The sequence below is a fragment of the Mastigoproctus giganteus genome, chromosome 4 (genome assembly GCF_048544385.1).
Source record: "Mastigoproctus giganteus isolate SK-2022 chromosome 4, ASM4854438v1, whole genome shotgun sequence".
Classification (NCBI taxonomy): Eukaryota; Metazoa; Arthropoda; class Arachnida; order Uropygi; family Thelyphonidae; genus Mastigoproctus; species Mastigoproctus giganteus.
In genome coordinates, this window is record NC_143578.1 from 91,487,103 (window position 1) to 91,503,185 (window position 16,083).

Here is a 16,083-nt window from a genome sequence, read left to right on the forward strand (position 1 = left end):
ATTGAGACAAGAATCGTACCTCAAAAAAGAGCAGTAAAATAAAAGCCCAAAATGGTGGAAATGCTTTGACTTGGAAGAGAACAATTGATAGTGGTTCTTTTGCAAATCAAAACTACATTGAATGTGCTGTTTATTGCCATTTTGTGGAGTTATCTGTAGTGCAACATAATACAGCTAAGGGGATGTCTCTGTGTGCTTTTGTCGAAGGAATTAAAGAGTGACCCATCAAGCATTCAGGCACACAGCACAATGCTGGAGACTATATTCATGCATCCCAAGAGACAACAAAAAATCCTGTATGGCAAAAAGTGCTGATCCCCAGGAAGTAGCTATTGTCGATAACTTTATTATCAGGGAAATGGAGAAATATGTTTTGTAAAGAGGATATTTGGAATAGGCTTGGTATATGCCTGCCATGGACAAAAGCTGATGATGATGTCAAGCAGTTATCTTTTAAGAGATGATATTATTGTACATATTGGTATTAATGATATTAAGAGTTGGAGAAAATCTGAGGATTTACTTAGCAAGTACAGGGCAGTGTTGAGAAAAGTTTTTGAATTAGGATTTTAAAGTTTTTGTAATTCTGCCCAGACATGATAGGGAGTATATTATGAGAGCCTGATCAGTTGAGTTGGTCCTGGAGAGACTATGCAACGCTCATGGGGTAGAATTTTTCGCAGCATGGTCTGTGCTTGTTAATAGGAAAGACTGTTTTTACAGTGATGGGATTCACTTAAATAGAAGGAGTGCAAGAATAGTAGTTGATGCTATTGAATTTAGGGAAATACAGACACTAATAGGTCTGTATTTCCCTAACAGCACCTACGGGCAGAAGTGAAAGTGATTCTTGCACTTTTTCTATTGGGAACATGCAGCAGCCTAAGTAAGAGATCTGAGGACTTACTTAACGAGAACAGGACAATGTTGGCAAAAAGTCACAAGTTAGGATTTAATTTAAAAGTATCTGCAATTCTGTCCAGGCACGATAGGAGGGAGCATATGTTAAAGAGTCTTTTCAATCAGTTAGGCCATGGAGAGAATGTGCAAGGCTCATGGGGTAGAATTTTTCTCAGTGTAGTCTGTGCTTGTTAACAGGAGAGACTGTTTTTACAGGGATAGGATACACTTGAATAGAAGGGGTGCAAGAATATTTGCTGACACTATTGAGGCGGTGATAGGTAGGTCGGAAAACTACTATCTTGGGGGCACACACACACACACACACACACACACACACACTAATAGTTTAACTAAAGCTACAGGGAGAGGTGAAAGTGATTCTTGTATTGCTACTATTGGTACATGTAGCAGTCTAGAAAGCAAGATGTCTGGGATTTCAGGCCCTGCTGTGAGTTATCATGGAACAAATGAATACATGGGCTGTGTTAGGCTAATTAAGAGTAAGAACACGTGCATGTATACTTGCATGTACACTAATGCTAGGAGCATTCTAAATAAATTTGATGAATTTGGACTACTGGCCAAGTTATCAAAGGGGATATCAGAGACCTAGAGTCACTCAGATATAAGGGATGCAGAATTTGAATATGGTGAGTACAATATGTACAGAAAGGACAGACAGGAAAGGAGGGTGGGAGAAAGTGTACTCTTGGTTAAGAAACACCCAGAATTTAAGGCAGAGCAACCAGTCGATGTTGAGTTATTTGGTGTAACATAAGCACTGGAAAAACAAAAATTGAGGGTTGGAGTGCATTAGAGAATTTGTATTTGTTGCTGCAACAGCCAATGTTGGCAATATGTTCTGAGGGTGGCAGCGCTTCAAATTAGCAGGAAGATAAACCTTGGGAAACAGCCCAAATAATTTTGAGGATGTGTCAGGATAGTAAACTATAAAAGAATACTTGGTCTTTACTGTGTCAACGCTCCTATACAGTTAGGACAATGAATGCTGACATAATCAGGGCTAACAGAAATGTGATGCCACTCAGAAAATTGAGGATGATGAATTCCACTATGGTATGATGTATAATGTATTTAGGTTTGGTATGATGTCTTGTGTAATGTATTTAGGGAAGGTAGAATGTCTGATGGGATCATGCTTCTTATCAAAAGCAGCCTAAACAAGAAAACAGCTTGTGCTGAGTCAAAGCTGTTTGCCAGTATAGAATCTGTGTAATGTGAGTTAGTTGGAGGCAAAGATGTAATGAGAGTGGGAATAATCTACAGACCAGAAGATTGTGAAGTGTATGACGAGCGTCTCTACATGCAGACGGAATGGGCAAGCAAGTGTGAATGTCTTATTATGGGTGACTTCAATCTGCCCCTAATTGATTGGAACAAGTGGGAGAGAAACTCACTGTGGGGAACAAAATTTTAAAATAAACTAGATGATTATTATTTGTACCAGCACGTTAGAGAAAATACTAGGGGTAAGAATATTCTTAACCTCATCATAACAGATGATGTCATCTGTTTTGTGAGTAATGATGCACAGGATCCATTGGCAGGCAGTGATCATTCAATTGGTAGTTGGAAGATAAAGCAAGATGTTATAGTAGTTAAAGGTAAAAGCATGGGTTTTAATTTCAGAAAAGGGGATTATGACAGCTTAAGGTGCTACATGGCATCAATTAATTGGGCAGATTGCAGAGGAAGTACAAATACATCAGAATTATGGAATACCTTTAAAGAAATGAATGTATATATGTCATTAAGAAAATATAGCATGAGGAGGATGCTGAGATGGATGAATATGGAGCTAGTTGGTCTAACAGACCAGAAAAAGATCAATGAGAAAGTTACAGAGCAATGAAAAGTATTGAAGCTTACAGCAGCTACACATTGATTTGGAATAGTACCACAGATAAGGTTAGGGAGGCAAAGGCTGAGTATGAGAAAATACTGGCTAAGAAGGCAAATGGGGACAAGGAGTTTTTCATGTATATGAATACAAATAAGAAGAAAATGACTCAGATCAGACCCTTGTGTGTTGGGTTTGGGAAAGTCTTAGATAACCCAGCTGATGTTACTGATGAATTGAATAGGTACTTCACATTAGTCTTTACTGATGAAAGCTTCATGCTGAGGAGAAGCAGTGCAAGTGAGGCTGAGCCATGTGAAATTAGTGATTTTGAAATTACACGACTGTTTATTAGAAAATTTTCAAGCCTAAAGGCGAGTAAGGCTTCCCGAGTTAATGATATATACCCAATAATTTTGAGGGAGGCAGCCAGAGAGTGCATTGTACCATTGAGGTTAATTATGAGGACATCATTGAACTCAGAAGAGATATCTTTGGGTTGGAGAAGTGCCAAAGAATTGCTAATGCATAAAGGCATTCTAACAGTGAAGTGGGTAACTACAGACCGTTTAGTCTGACTTCAGTGGTAGGGAAAATCTTAGAGGCAATGATTAAGAGTGTAATTCAGAGACATTTAGATAGAAGTGGCATTCTGAAAGACATTTCAACAAAATCTGATAGATTTTGTTGAAAGGAAAATCATGTTTAACTAACCTAGTAAGCTATTTTGACATAGTTACTCATGAGCTGGATGTAGGGAACAATTTTGACATATTTTCTTTGCATTTAACAAGGCATTTGACTCAGTCCTACATGAGCTGTTACTGTCTAAGATGGATTGCAGGGTGGTTGCAGGATAGAAGGCAAAGGGTTATGATTAATGGATATGCTTCAGCTTGGTGTAATGTCAAAAGTAGGATCCTCCAGGGATCTGCTCTTGGACCACTGTTGTTTCTAATTTTCATGAACAACTTTGACAAAGGGTATGATGTCAAAATTCGTAAAGATTAGGAGAGTCATTAATGATGAGTGCCAAACAGCGCTCCTTCATAGCGACTTTAACAAGCTTCAGGAATAGTGAGAAAAGTGGCGGCTATGATTTAATGTAAAAAAATGCAAGGGCTGACACTTAGGGAATAGCAGTCCCAAATAAATTATACTTTCTTCTTCTACCCCACTTGGTGGGGTAGAAGAAGAAAGACGGGCAACTCACATGGAGATCCACGAAAGGACAACCATATGACGAAAGACTTTGATTATGTGGGCTACATTGCTTGGACCAGGCACTTTAAGGGGACCTAATTGAGATTTAAAAGGCTCTGAGTGGGGTTAGTAAAATGAATGAAGGCAGAATTTTCATTGTTATAAAGAATTCCAGAACTAGGGCCATAAATTCAAAATACAGGGGAAGAGGTTTAGACTGGATTGTAGGAAGTTTTATTTTAGCCAGAAATTTTGATGATTACTGTAATAAGTTGCCTCCCAAGATAGTTGAGGCTGATAGTTTCAAGAAATTCAAAGGTCAAACTGGATGGTTACCTACCTGAGGAGGGCAGTGCATCATTTTTCAGATGAACTAACGAGACTAGTAGTAGTAGCATCAGCCAAAAAAAAAAAAAAAAAAAAAGTGGACTAGTGAAAGAGAAGTAAAGAGGGTGGAAGTGCATAATTTTTAAGATGAGATAATGAGACTAGTAGTAGGTAATAGCAAATGATGCAAGAAAGCAAGCATCAGCCAAAAAAAAAAAAGAAAAAAGTGGACTATGGAAGAGAAGAAAAATACATGGGATGCATATAAAAATCAGGGGATACAGAAACCTATGGTAGATATAAACTGGCCTGTAATCAGGTCATGAAGGGAGTTAAGCAAGCTACGCCAGGTTTCAAATATTTTTCACCAAAGAATACAAAGAAAAGGAGCAATGACTTTTGATTTATGTAAACACTAGAAGGAAAGGGATGAATGACATTTGTCCACTAGATATGAATGATATAACTGTTGATGCTCCTGCTTGGAATACTGGCAAACTAAATAGATATTTTGCATATGCATTCACATATGAGCAGTTTTTTAGGGATGGGGATGACAGATATATATTAAATTATAACAGGTAGTTAAATTCTTTTGTGATCCTTGTGAAGAAATTGGAATAGAAATTTTTGAAGCCAAAAGTAAATGAGACACCTAGAGCTGATAGGATCTATCCAGTTATATTAAGAAAGGCAGCAAAAGAGGTAAGAAAACCTTTAGCCAAAATTTTGAGGACATCCTTGGATTCAGGAGAGGTTCCCGTGGACTGCAGGTGTGCAAATGTATTCTCAATTCACAATGGGGAATCAGAGAATGAAGTGAGTAATTGCAGACCTGTAAGCTTGACTTTTTTGGAGGAAATAATACAATCCCTATTGGTTGCTAGAGAGTATGCAGGACCATATACAGGAAAGTAGTTATACAGCAGTCACAGTATGTGTTTTTTGAGAGGCAATCTTGTCTATCCAAGCTGATTGGATAGTATAGCACAGTAACAAAGGAACTGGATTCAACAATTAATTTTGACATCATATTGGTTAGATTTCAGAAAAACTTTGTGTTCCACATGAAAGAATGCTGTGTAAATTTGGATCAGTGTGGCATTGTGGGCAAGTTACTGCTATGGATGCAGTGATGGCTTAGTGGGAGAAGACAGAGTGTTTAGCAGTGGGCACTGCTCTTGGACTAATGTTATTAATCCACTATCGATAGGGCCTATTGATAGTGGAGTTTCCCCTAAAGGTTCAGTGCTGAGCCCATTGTTTTCAACAATTTATTAATGATATTGATGTTGGCATCTTAGGTTAAATGCCTAAGTTTAGGACAGTTCGTGGGATTTTGTCAATAGTATACAAAAATTTAGCCAGCAGGAATAAAGAAGGCGATTATCTTGTTGTTGTGTGAGGCAGTAGTTAGACCACGTCTTGAGTGCTGCATACATACAGATCTGAAGGCCTGTTTCAGGAAGGATGTGGCTTGGTTGGAATGGGTGCAGAGAAGAGTCACAAGATTAGTGAGGGTAATAAAAAGGTACTCTTATAAAGAAAGACTTCAGTTCTACAATTTACAGCATCTGAATAAAAAATTGGCATCTGCAAGGAGATCTGATTGAGGGATTTAAGGCTTTGAATGGATCCAGTATGCTAAACGTTGATGGCAACCCTACTCTTGCTCAGACAACACACATAAGGGAGTGTAAATTTAAAACGAGGAAGGTTGGTTGCTAGAAATTTGCTTTCAGGCTGTGGGTAAATGGAAGTTTGTTGGAACAAACTTCCATCTGGTGTTGTGGAAGTTTGTAGCTTGAACAAATTTAGAATTATTTGGGGGGGGGTGCTGTATATGCTTGCTTCCTTGCACCATTTGCCACTGCAACTAATAAGTTATTGTGCCAAAGAATTTAGTTGCTAAAAGTTGCAGACTGAATTAAATTATACTTAACTAGAGTATTACATGCTAAAAATAGCCATTAACATCTGAATACATTGCAATCTCGATATAAGTGCCTCTTCATACTGTTTTCAGATATACGGTGGATATGATCATGTTCCCCCTCCCCTGCTCCATACAAATTGTGAAAAGTAATATGTTCAAAGAACTAGCAATTTCATATTGGAAACCTGAAAAATTTAATACTGTATATACTTGTATCTACTGTGCATCCTACTACCGTAGGTGGTAGATGACTTTCATCAACCGGTGAAATATCACCACTTTGCTTATTGGAGGCTTGAAGTGGTGAAACCCATGGATGGATGAAATTGGATGATTGGATGGATGAAAGAGGAAAAATAATTGCATTCATTTGTAGACTCTGTAGAAGATGAAATAGGCATCCAGTGAAAGAAAACTAGACTTTCTGAAAACAGTGATGCAGACCAATGCTTATACAAGTGGTTTCTACAGAAGCCAGAAGCATAGTGGAGTACCAATAAATGAGGCAATTTTGAAAGCATAAGCACTTAAATTTCATAAGCTATTTGGTGAAGATAATGACATTTAAATATTCTGAAGGGTGGCTTTGGAGATGGAAGGCTTGTCATGGGATGTTACAGGTTAGTCTTATAGGCAAATCTGCTTTTGGTAACATTATTACAGCAGCAGAAGCATTTTCTGCATAATGTGATTCAAGATGGTGAATTCACAGATGAACAGTTATACAACTATGATGAAACAGTGCTATACTATAAACTACTCCCTGACAAGTCACTGGATATTAAAAAGGCATTCAACAAAGCAGGCAGGAAAACTAAAAAGAGAATTACTGTGTGCAAACAAGACTGGAAATTACAAGCTAAAGCCACTGTGCATTAATGAAGTCCCTGGTGTTTTAAGCACATCAACATGAAATCTCTACCTGTGGTTTATAAACACTTGGATGACGAGTGATATTTTTGCGTCGTGGTTTGAAAGTGATGCCACTTGCTTTCCAAAAAAAACCGAAGAAAAGGCTCTGTTACTGTTGGATCACTGTCCAGCTCATCTTTTGGTTGATGACCTGAAATCAAAAAAATGGCAAGATCATAGCTGCATTTCTGCCAAACAACACAACTGCACTAATTCAGCTCATGGAATGCGGTATTATTTGAGCCTTCAAAGCCTGCCATCATGGTAAGCTACTTGCTTGTGATGTGAACTCAGAAATTCAAGTTCTAGAATTTCTGAAAACATTAATAACACTAAAAGATGCTGCATGCAATATTGGATTAGTGTGGGAAAAAGTAAGCTCAACAGCAATTGAAAACTTCTGGAAAAAATGTATTGGAAAGATCGAGATCACTAATAATAACCTTGGGTTCGCAGCATTTTCAAAACAAGAAGCAAAGGCTGCTTGTAACATACTTGGTGGCAGTTCTTGGAGCAGATGATTTGGCTGCTTTCATTGAGTTGGATGCAAAAGCTGTAAGTCCATAACAGCGTTGTGTTTTAGTAGAATGTGAAGGGAATGATATAATCTTTAATACTTTGTCTTTTAGTCTGAGACAACTCAGACTAAATATCCACACCTGATATCCACATTATATTGACGTTGCATCGTATTTGTTGATCGTTTCACAGAATTATTGCCATGTGGCATGCAGCACAAGTGTTGGAAGTCATCAGCACAAGCCTATTTAAAATTTTCTTTTTTCCAGTGGCATCCCTGCCTGAAAAATTATCACTATCAGAGTACATATAAATTTTTGAATGGAGGAGATGTATTCTGTTTTCTGGTGAGAAAACTGTTGGATTTTTTTTTTTTTTTTTGCGATATTGTCTCTACTGATATATTTCACTGTATTTGTTCTGTCTCATCTAGTGGTTGTGTAATGAAATTTACAAAAATAAGCCACCAGTACATCATGGTTTAATTTACCTTACCTCTAAATGAAATATTACAACTTAGTGTGTACAGTCAGTCCTCGTATAACATGTGTTTACACTTCACGAATTTGATCATACACGATTTATAAATAGGGGAACGATATCGTATATAACACAAACCGAATTCGCTTATGCATGGATTCACCTTTGTGTTTACAACAAATGGCAGACGAAATGTTGGAAATGTATTTGTTTTTTATATCAATGAATGAGAAACACAATTTCACCATAATAACGTAAAAACCCACACAATTCCAGCTATCGGTATTATTGCAAATGCAATTAGATCGAGTTTACTATCCATTTGTAACAGATTCCACTAGCAGAAATGCAACTGGAAATTGTTTTTTTTGTTTTATGGTAGTGACTTCCAGAAATGTGCTTTAGTAAACTATGGGCTAGTGAGGTGTTAATAGTGTGTCTCTGCCTTTATGGTGTTGTTTATTCAGTTGCTACATGCGTGCAGCTTTATGTGTATCAAGCGTGCCTCTTCATTTTGTAATTGTGCTTTATTCCCTAAAAATGCGTAAAATACTTAAAAGGTGTGAAAAGGAAGCGTCCTCGTGAAAGACACTACAGATTCAGAGAGAAACAGAAAAGCAATATCGATAGACAGAAGTGGACTGGGTCAAAAATTCTTACCCGGGAAAATTTGTAGCAGCCTCATACTAGTGTTTATGGCTAAAATCACACTGGCCTCCGGCCCACCGGGGTTTCCCTGGTAAGGCTTGTGGCCAGTCTGCCTCTGTCGACAGAGAAAAAATATGAAATTGTGAAACACTTTGAGCAAAATGAAAGACCATGTGATATTGCACGTGCTACAGGCCTAAATGAGGCAACACCGAGAATTAGAAAGAATGCAGAGAAAATAAAAACTTTCATAGCTTGAACAACTCAAAGTGTAACAAAATCTATTAGATCAAGACAAAGAATTGGAAGAGATGGAACGGCTGTCATCTGTTTGGATAGAAGATCAAACAAAGAACAAGTTTGTTTATGATAGAAGCAAAAGCATTAGCAGTGTTTTATTACGTAATAGTCGTAATAGAATACGTATTTTATTACAATTATTTATTGTGTTTGGTAATCTTTTGGTTACAAATGTATGTTCAATCTTGGGTGGTCGCCACCTAACCCTATTTTTCCCATAGGGCCTGTTATTTATATTGCACGATTTTGCATTGCATGAGGATTTCTAGAAACAACTATCGTGCTATACGAGGACTGACTGTACTTGTGTACTATTTGCCAGCAACTCAGATATACACTGGTTGTAGATATTATATCAAAATCTATTTTATATTTTCAGATTCATACTCCAGACCTTGGAGGCGAGGCTTCAACGCAAGATGTTGTTCAGAACATAATGATCGAAGTGAGAGCCAAAACTGCAGTATGATTATGTTGTGGCTCTTCAGTGGTATATCTATATATATGATAATCTTTGATTTAATACAGAAAAAAAAACATTTGTTATTTATGCAGTAGATATCTCAACTACTTAAAAGCTCTAAGCTTTCTTTACAGCCATATTATAGAAAGGGTAGATGTGGAAATGTTTTGAAGTGGAGTATTTAGTCACAAGTCTTGTTTAATGGGTGTATTTAGGGTATGAAGCAATATGCAACTAAGCGATTTAACTAGAGTTATTCCCTAGTTAATGTTTGTATTGATAAATTTTAAAAATGTTTTATCTATGAAGAAAACATTGTTTTCATATTGTTACAAATTTTATTTATTTACTATCCCTATTTATAAAGTTAACATAATTACACTTTTGAATCAGGATTGATTGCAGTCTGTAACTAATGTGGTCATTCAAATTTTGAAGTGACAGTGATCTTAAATAAAAGAAAGAAATTCATATTTTTTATATACTATTCTCAGATAGGATCAGAATATGATCAATCACTTACTTGAATATTTAAGCATCCCTGCAGAGCAGAATGTGCTTAGCATCATGACTGGAGAAAAGTCATCTACAGAGCTGAATTGTGTTTAATATAAGATTGAAATGATAAATGATAAAATAGGAAATATGAATTATAATATATTTTAGGAACTACATTATAATAAATTTGGTAAATAAATATTTATTTTATTTTTCATTATACTATGCTTGCCATGCTGCATCCTAAATTGTGATATATATATATATATATATATATATATATATATATATATATATATATATATATATATATATATATAAATTATAATAATAATATTTATTTATCTCTTGTTATCACATTACACACTAATCATATTTATAATTCTCAGTTGTGGTCATATTACTTACCAGCATTGTGATGTTTTTGATACAAAACTCAGAACTGTTTCTGTTTAGCAGTCTTTTTTTCAAGAATAAAGAAAAATAAAGCGGCTATTTTTTTTTCAATTATGTTACCTGAGTGAGGAATACCTCACTCAGGTAACATAATTGAAAGGTACTACCTAAGGGTTATGTTAATTCATTTAACTTACCTAATTTTATTAAATAATTGTCAAATATCCCCTAAGATTTTTGAATTTCCAAGCCCTTGTTAAATCCCTTTGTACTTTAGGGATTTAACAAGGGCTTTAACAAGAAAGTGATGTAGCTGATGCTAGCTTTAATTTCATATTTGGAAATGATGTCACAGGGAGAAAGGTCCTTAGAGCAAGGCAAGTAGGAGTATCAAGTAGCTGGTAATTATGTACTGATGCATAAAATATACTTGCCTGAAAACTGTTGTATAGACAAGGAAGAATGGGAAAGGTGGTTTGAAAATCTGGATGTTTGTGCTTTTGATAAAGCATCTTCTCCAAAAAAACTTTTCATACTGTGTGTTTGAGCTGTTTTACTAAGCTTAAATCAAAACTTAACTCAGACTAAGGCTGACAAGCTTGGGGAAATTCAAAGATAGTTACTGCTGGATACTTATCTGCATTAGGAGGGAAATGCATAATTAGTTTTTTATTTTTTAATTAATTTATTTATTTTTAGAAAATGCATGGTTTCCTTACACCAGATGGCCAATTCTAATATAAATTCTGCTTTTTTATTTACTATTTCAAAAGAGCACGTACATACATACCTTCACCAAAAAGCTGCACATATGCAGCTAACACAACATGGAATGGATAAAAGAAAAATTGGAAGTATTCTATAACCTCCTAATTGGAAAAAATTCATACCATTATTGATATCATTTGCTATATGACAATTCTCATAAATTTTGGATAACACCTTATAAGTCTCATCTCATTTGCCTGGAAAATGGATGTTGTTAATTATCACAGACAGTAGCATAACTTATTATTTAATTAAATAATTTTATAGTTTTTAATTTTCTGATAAGTTTAGAATTAACTGGATAAAACACTAATTGAAAAAATGCTTTCTTAAGAAATAAAAAACAGGGCATCTCCAATTGTGAGAATTTTTGTTCACTGTTTTTTGTTCCTTACATAGTAATATATTAGCATGTATCTGAAATTATAATATAAAAAAATTGTTTTAGAACAGCATTTGCCAAACTTTGTTAGTCACAAACTCTTTTTATCTTACAGTATATTTATGGAACACTTATATTCTTTTGTGGCTATATGTTTTTTGAAATTAAATATACATAATGCTCTAATAAATTTATTTTTCAAAACAAAATAAGATTGAAATGATAAATTAAATAAAATAAAAATATAAAAACATTAAATAAAAACATAAAATATGGCAAAATTTCTATCAAGAAGAAAACATGTATAAAGTATTATAAAAATCCATTCAAAATTAACAACTGTGTTCTACTTAAAAAAAAAGTTATATGCATACAAACATATTGAGTGAATATGCCATATCCAAAAAAAAAATAATGTTAAATTATACTTGTACCAAAAGCACTGTAAAAAAAAAATGAGAGATTTTTATTTATTACAATTTTTTCATGGAACACATGTTCACATCACATGAAACAGTGTTCCACAGAACACAATTTGGGAAATGCTGTTTAAGAACGTAATTTAAATTTTTTAACTTCTATGTGCAAAATATTTTTCAGTTAGTAATGTGATTAAGAAATTAAAACGTACTTAATTTATTGTATAGTATTAGATTAATTCAGTAGTGTACAGAAGAAAATGATTTTCTTGTTAATTAAATAATTTGCAGCAATAAAAAATTATGATTTATTAATTGTGCTGTCTTCTTTGCTCATATCATCAGTCCGTATAAACAAAAAATATAGAAAAGCAAAAAAGACAATACGTGGATTTGTGTAATTTCAGTTGTGGTGGCCTGTGATGTATCTGGTTGAATGTAGTGGGTAAGGTAACCTAAGCTTTTGTAGCATATATTTTCATGAGCTCTTCAAATGAGTTAATTTTAAAAAAAAAAAATTTCTTGGGGAAACTTGGAAATTATGTGGGTGAGTAGTTACTGCATGTTTCTGTAATTATAAATTGTTGCATTATAATTATGAACCAGAGTTATAATGCTCAATAAGCATTGTCAGCTTCGGGAAGGAAAATTGTTTTGCAATTTTTTTTTGTTAAATTAATTTTTTGCTTAATTTTAATTGCATTAAATTGATTTCTGATTGTGTTCATTTGATTTTTAATTATTGTTAATTATTTCTTACTGTAATGTAAGATTTTTGATTTTAATTGTTTTCGTTTTAATTTCTGGAGAGTATCATACGGAAGCGTTCTACATATCATATTGAGGTAAACTTCTCTTATTCTTTTACAAGTATAATTAGTAGTGTATCGAATACATTGATTTTTATTTTATAATTTTTTACTTCAATAATGATTAATAAAATAGTGAGTCAGAATGCAACAGTGCAGGATTTCATGATTTATGGAATGGTTGCAGGCAGTTTCCCTATGACTTCATTGCTTGCCTGTGGCATATATTCTAAAGTCATTCTTTTTAGATAATCCTAGTTTAAATTATAATTCTCTTTCTATATCCAATAAGTACCCAGTGGATTGAGGCTGAATAACCAGGGAAATGTGTTAGTGTCCCAGAGCAAAAGTAAACAGAGGTGGCCTGCTGTGGGGATTCGCATATTTAGCAAACTATCAGGTGAGGCCTTGCTGATTTTAAGCCTCAGGAGAAATTATCAAGTGTGGACTGCTCTGATTCAGAAAAAAAAGTTGCTTTAGTGGTCAAATGTGAGTATACAAAAATATACAATAGGTTTGAGTGACCACGATTCAAGCTCGCGTAACTACTATATACAGTAATGTTCTTGTTTCTCTATTTTTGAACTTCGACTTTGTGGTTGTACTGGAATATAAATGGAAAGTTTATTTATAATTTTATTGAGGGATGGGTAAAATTTTTTACAATAAAGACAGATTGACAGAATCAGGGTATGTGTGACTGGAATGAAAATTGATTATGTAAGAAACAGCTTGCCAGTTTTTAAGGGCTCTAAAGAATGTATTATTATTATTTGTGTGAAAATTCATGATATTAATTACATAAAAACTGATGATTTGGTATATAAATAAAGGAGCATGCTAAAAAATTGCTATAACATAGATCAAAACATACTGGAAGATTTTTTTTTTTTGAGGACTGTACTCAAATCTAGAGTTTAAATCCTTTTACCTCTATGGAGAACTCTGCCATTGATCTCGTGTGGTGGAGAAAGTGGTGTAGCTGATGCTAGCTCTCATTGGCATTCACTAACTATAATTAGTTGCAGGACTCCTGTTTGCTCTTATTGGCTTTCGCTAATTGTGATTGACAACTGGACGTCTGTTCTAGTTGCATGTTTTTGTACCCTTTATGTTTGCACAATCTATAACACATCTTTACTCTCATTCTCATTTTTTATGCATTTTCTCTCACTGTCATCTTCCATGCACTAGACTGGTTCAGCATTGTCCTATTAGTTCTTGACATTGCATAATCATTTTTGAGCCCAAGTGATTCTTTGCCACACATCAGATCTGTCCTCTGAACTCTGCATCCCTCATCTCTCAATTTTTCCTTATTTCTGAAATTTCTTACTACTATCAGAATTTAAATGTAATTTTAAATTACCAATTTTTGTTAATTATACTTCTAATGCTACATGTGATACCATATTGTCCTGTTAATATAAAGTATCTCTGTTACACACAATTACTACCTCGTACTCTAGGTATACTTTTCCTATGGTCATACAACAACCAGCACTCATTGTATTGTGTCCACAGGAGACTGATTATATGGTTGTTTTCATATTTGTGCTGGGGCTGAGGTTATTAATTGTCAGTATAATGTGTATGTATAAATTGCTTGTAATCTGTGGGTGGCTAGGTTAGTCTGTTTTTCAGGATAAATAAATCAGCAGTCCAGTCAGTAACAAAAATGTAAATTGTGGCTTCAACTGCGACATTCTCAAATGGGTCCTCTGTGCACTCTTTAACAACCATACCAAGCCAATCATCAGATTCCTCTCCCCCCTCCCCGACTCTTTTGGCCAGCTATAGTGATGAACCTGGCCCTATGATAGCATTGCCATTTTCTCCAGATAGAAAAACCTTGTTCAAGTTGCTAACAAAACATGAAAAAACCTATAAAATATCTGCCCACTCTTTTTTTTAATGTGGTTCATATCCATTCCATTTCCACATGATGTGTGAAAACAGCAATCTGGAAAGAGCATTCCCAAGGATTTACTGGGACCACTGTTGGTTTTATTTTTCTTAAATTACATCAACAAAGGGATAAATGGCATGATATCAAAATTTGTAATGTCAAGATATCAAAATTTGTAATGTCAAGATTGGTGGAGTAGTTAATGATCAGTGCTAAGAAGTGCTTTTATGCAGTAAATGCAAGGTCTTGCACTTGGGGATTAGCAACCCCAAAATAACTTATATATTTAGTGTGGTTGAATTAAAAATAATAGAAAAAGAAAGGAATTTGAGAATTATGATGGTTTGAACATGAATTTCTCCAAGAAGCATAGAGGAAACAAGGAAGGCCCATGGTCTCCTATCAATGATTTATCAAACATTTGTGGAGATTAGGAGGTCATAATCCCACTGCCTAAGACAATTTAAGTCCACACCATGCTGTGTTAAAGTATGGAGACTACATCTAAAAAAGGCAGCATGTGTACGCTGTACGCATGAAAGATGTTTTATTTTATGTGAAAACAGCTAGGACCGTACTACAGTAAAGCCGTTTAAATTTTTGACGGTTTGATCGAAACTTACTTAGAAGCTTGATGTTGATTAAAATCTCAGAAGTGGATTTTATTAAAGTGTGCATTTTATTCTTGCATAATATTACTACCTGCTGCTTACTTTATCAAATTAATGTTAGTGACAGTTGGCGTCATTTAGTTAGTAACTGAGTTACTTATGCCACTTAGGTTGATGTTGATCAAAATCTTACAAAGCAGATTTTATTAGTCTGCATTTTATTCTTGTATAACATTACAACCTGCTGCTTACTCTACTGAAATCAACATTAGTGACTGAGTTGGCGTCATTTCCACATCTTAGTATGAACTTACTCTACTGAATCTACTTAGAAAATTTTCTTGTAATGAAAATTTCATTAACAATCAATTGTGTCATTTCCATTACAAGAAAATTTCGTTACCAATCGATTTTATTCTAGTGCCCCCGTAGATGTTTTCACATCAAAAAGACATCAAGCTTCTTGAAAGGGTCTGAAAATGGGCAATGTGCCTTGATGAGACTGGAAGCAGAGCATCCATATGAGAGACTGAATGTGTGTGCTACAGAGGTTAGTTATTTAAAGGAGATCTAAGTGAGGTGTATAAGGCTCTGAGAAGAGAAAGTAAAATGACTGAAAGTGAAATTTCACTTCACTGCTATAAATGATTCCAAAACTAGGAACCATAAATTCAAATTAAGAGAAACTTTAGACTGGATTTCAGGAAGTTTTCTTCTAGCCAGTGAGTTAATGCTGGAA

The 16,083-nt window shown here is 34.7% G+C and overlaps 1 protein-coding gene across 1 annotated transcript in view; it reads left to right on the plus strand.

Annotated features, from left to right (window-relative positions):
* The window catches only part of LOC150086907 (isocitrate dehydrogenase [NAD] subunit gamma, mitochondrial-like), a 93,075-nt gene extending 82,900 nt beyond the window's left edge, over positions 1–10,175 (plus strand). The window contains exon 12 of the mRNA XM_090371675.1: positions 9,469–10,175. Coding sequence (XP_090227801.1) covers positions 9,469–9,558 — 90 coding nt within the window. The 3' untranslated portion in view covers positions 9,559–10,175. The remainder of the gene's footprint in view (positions 1–9,468) is intronic.
* Positions 10,176–16,083: the final 5,908 nt, after the last annotated feature.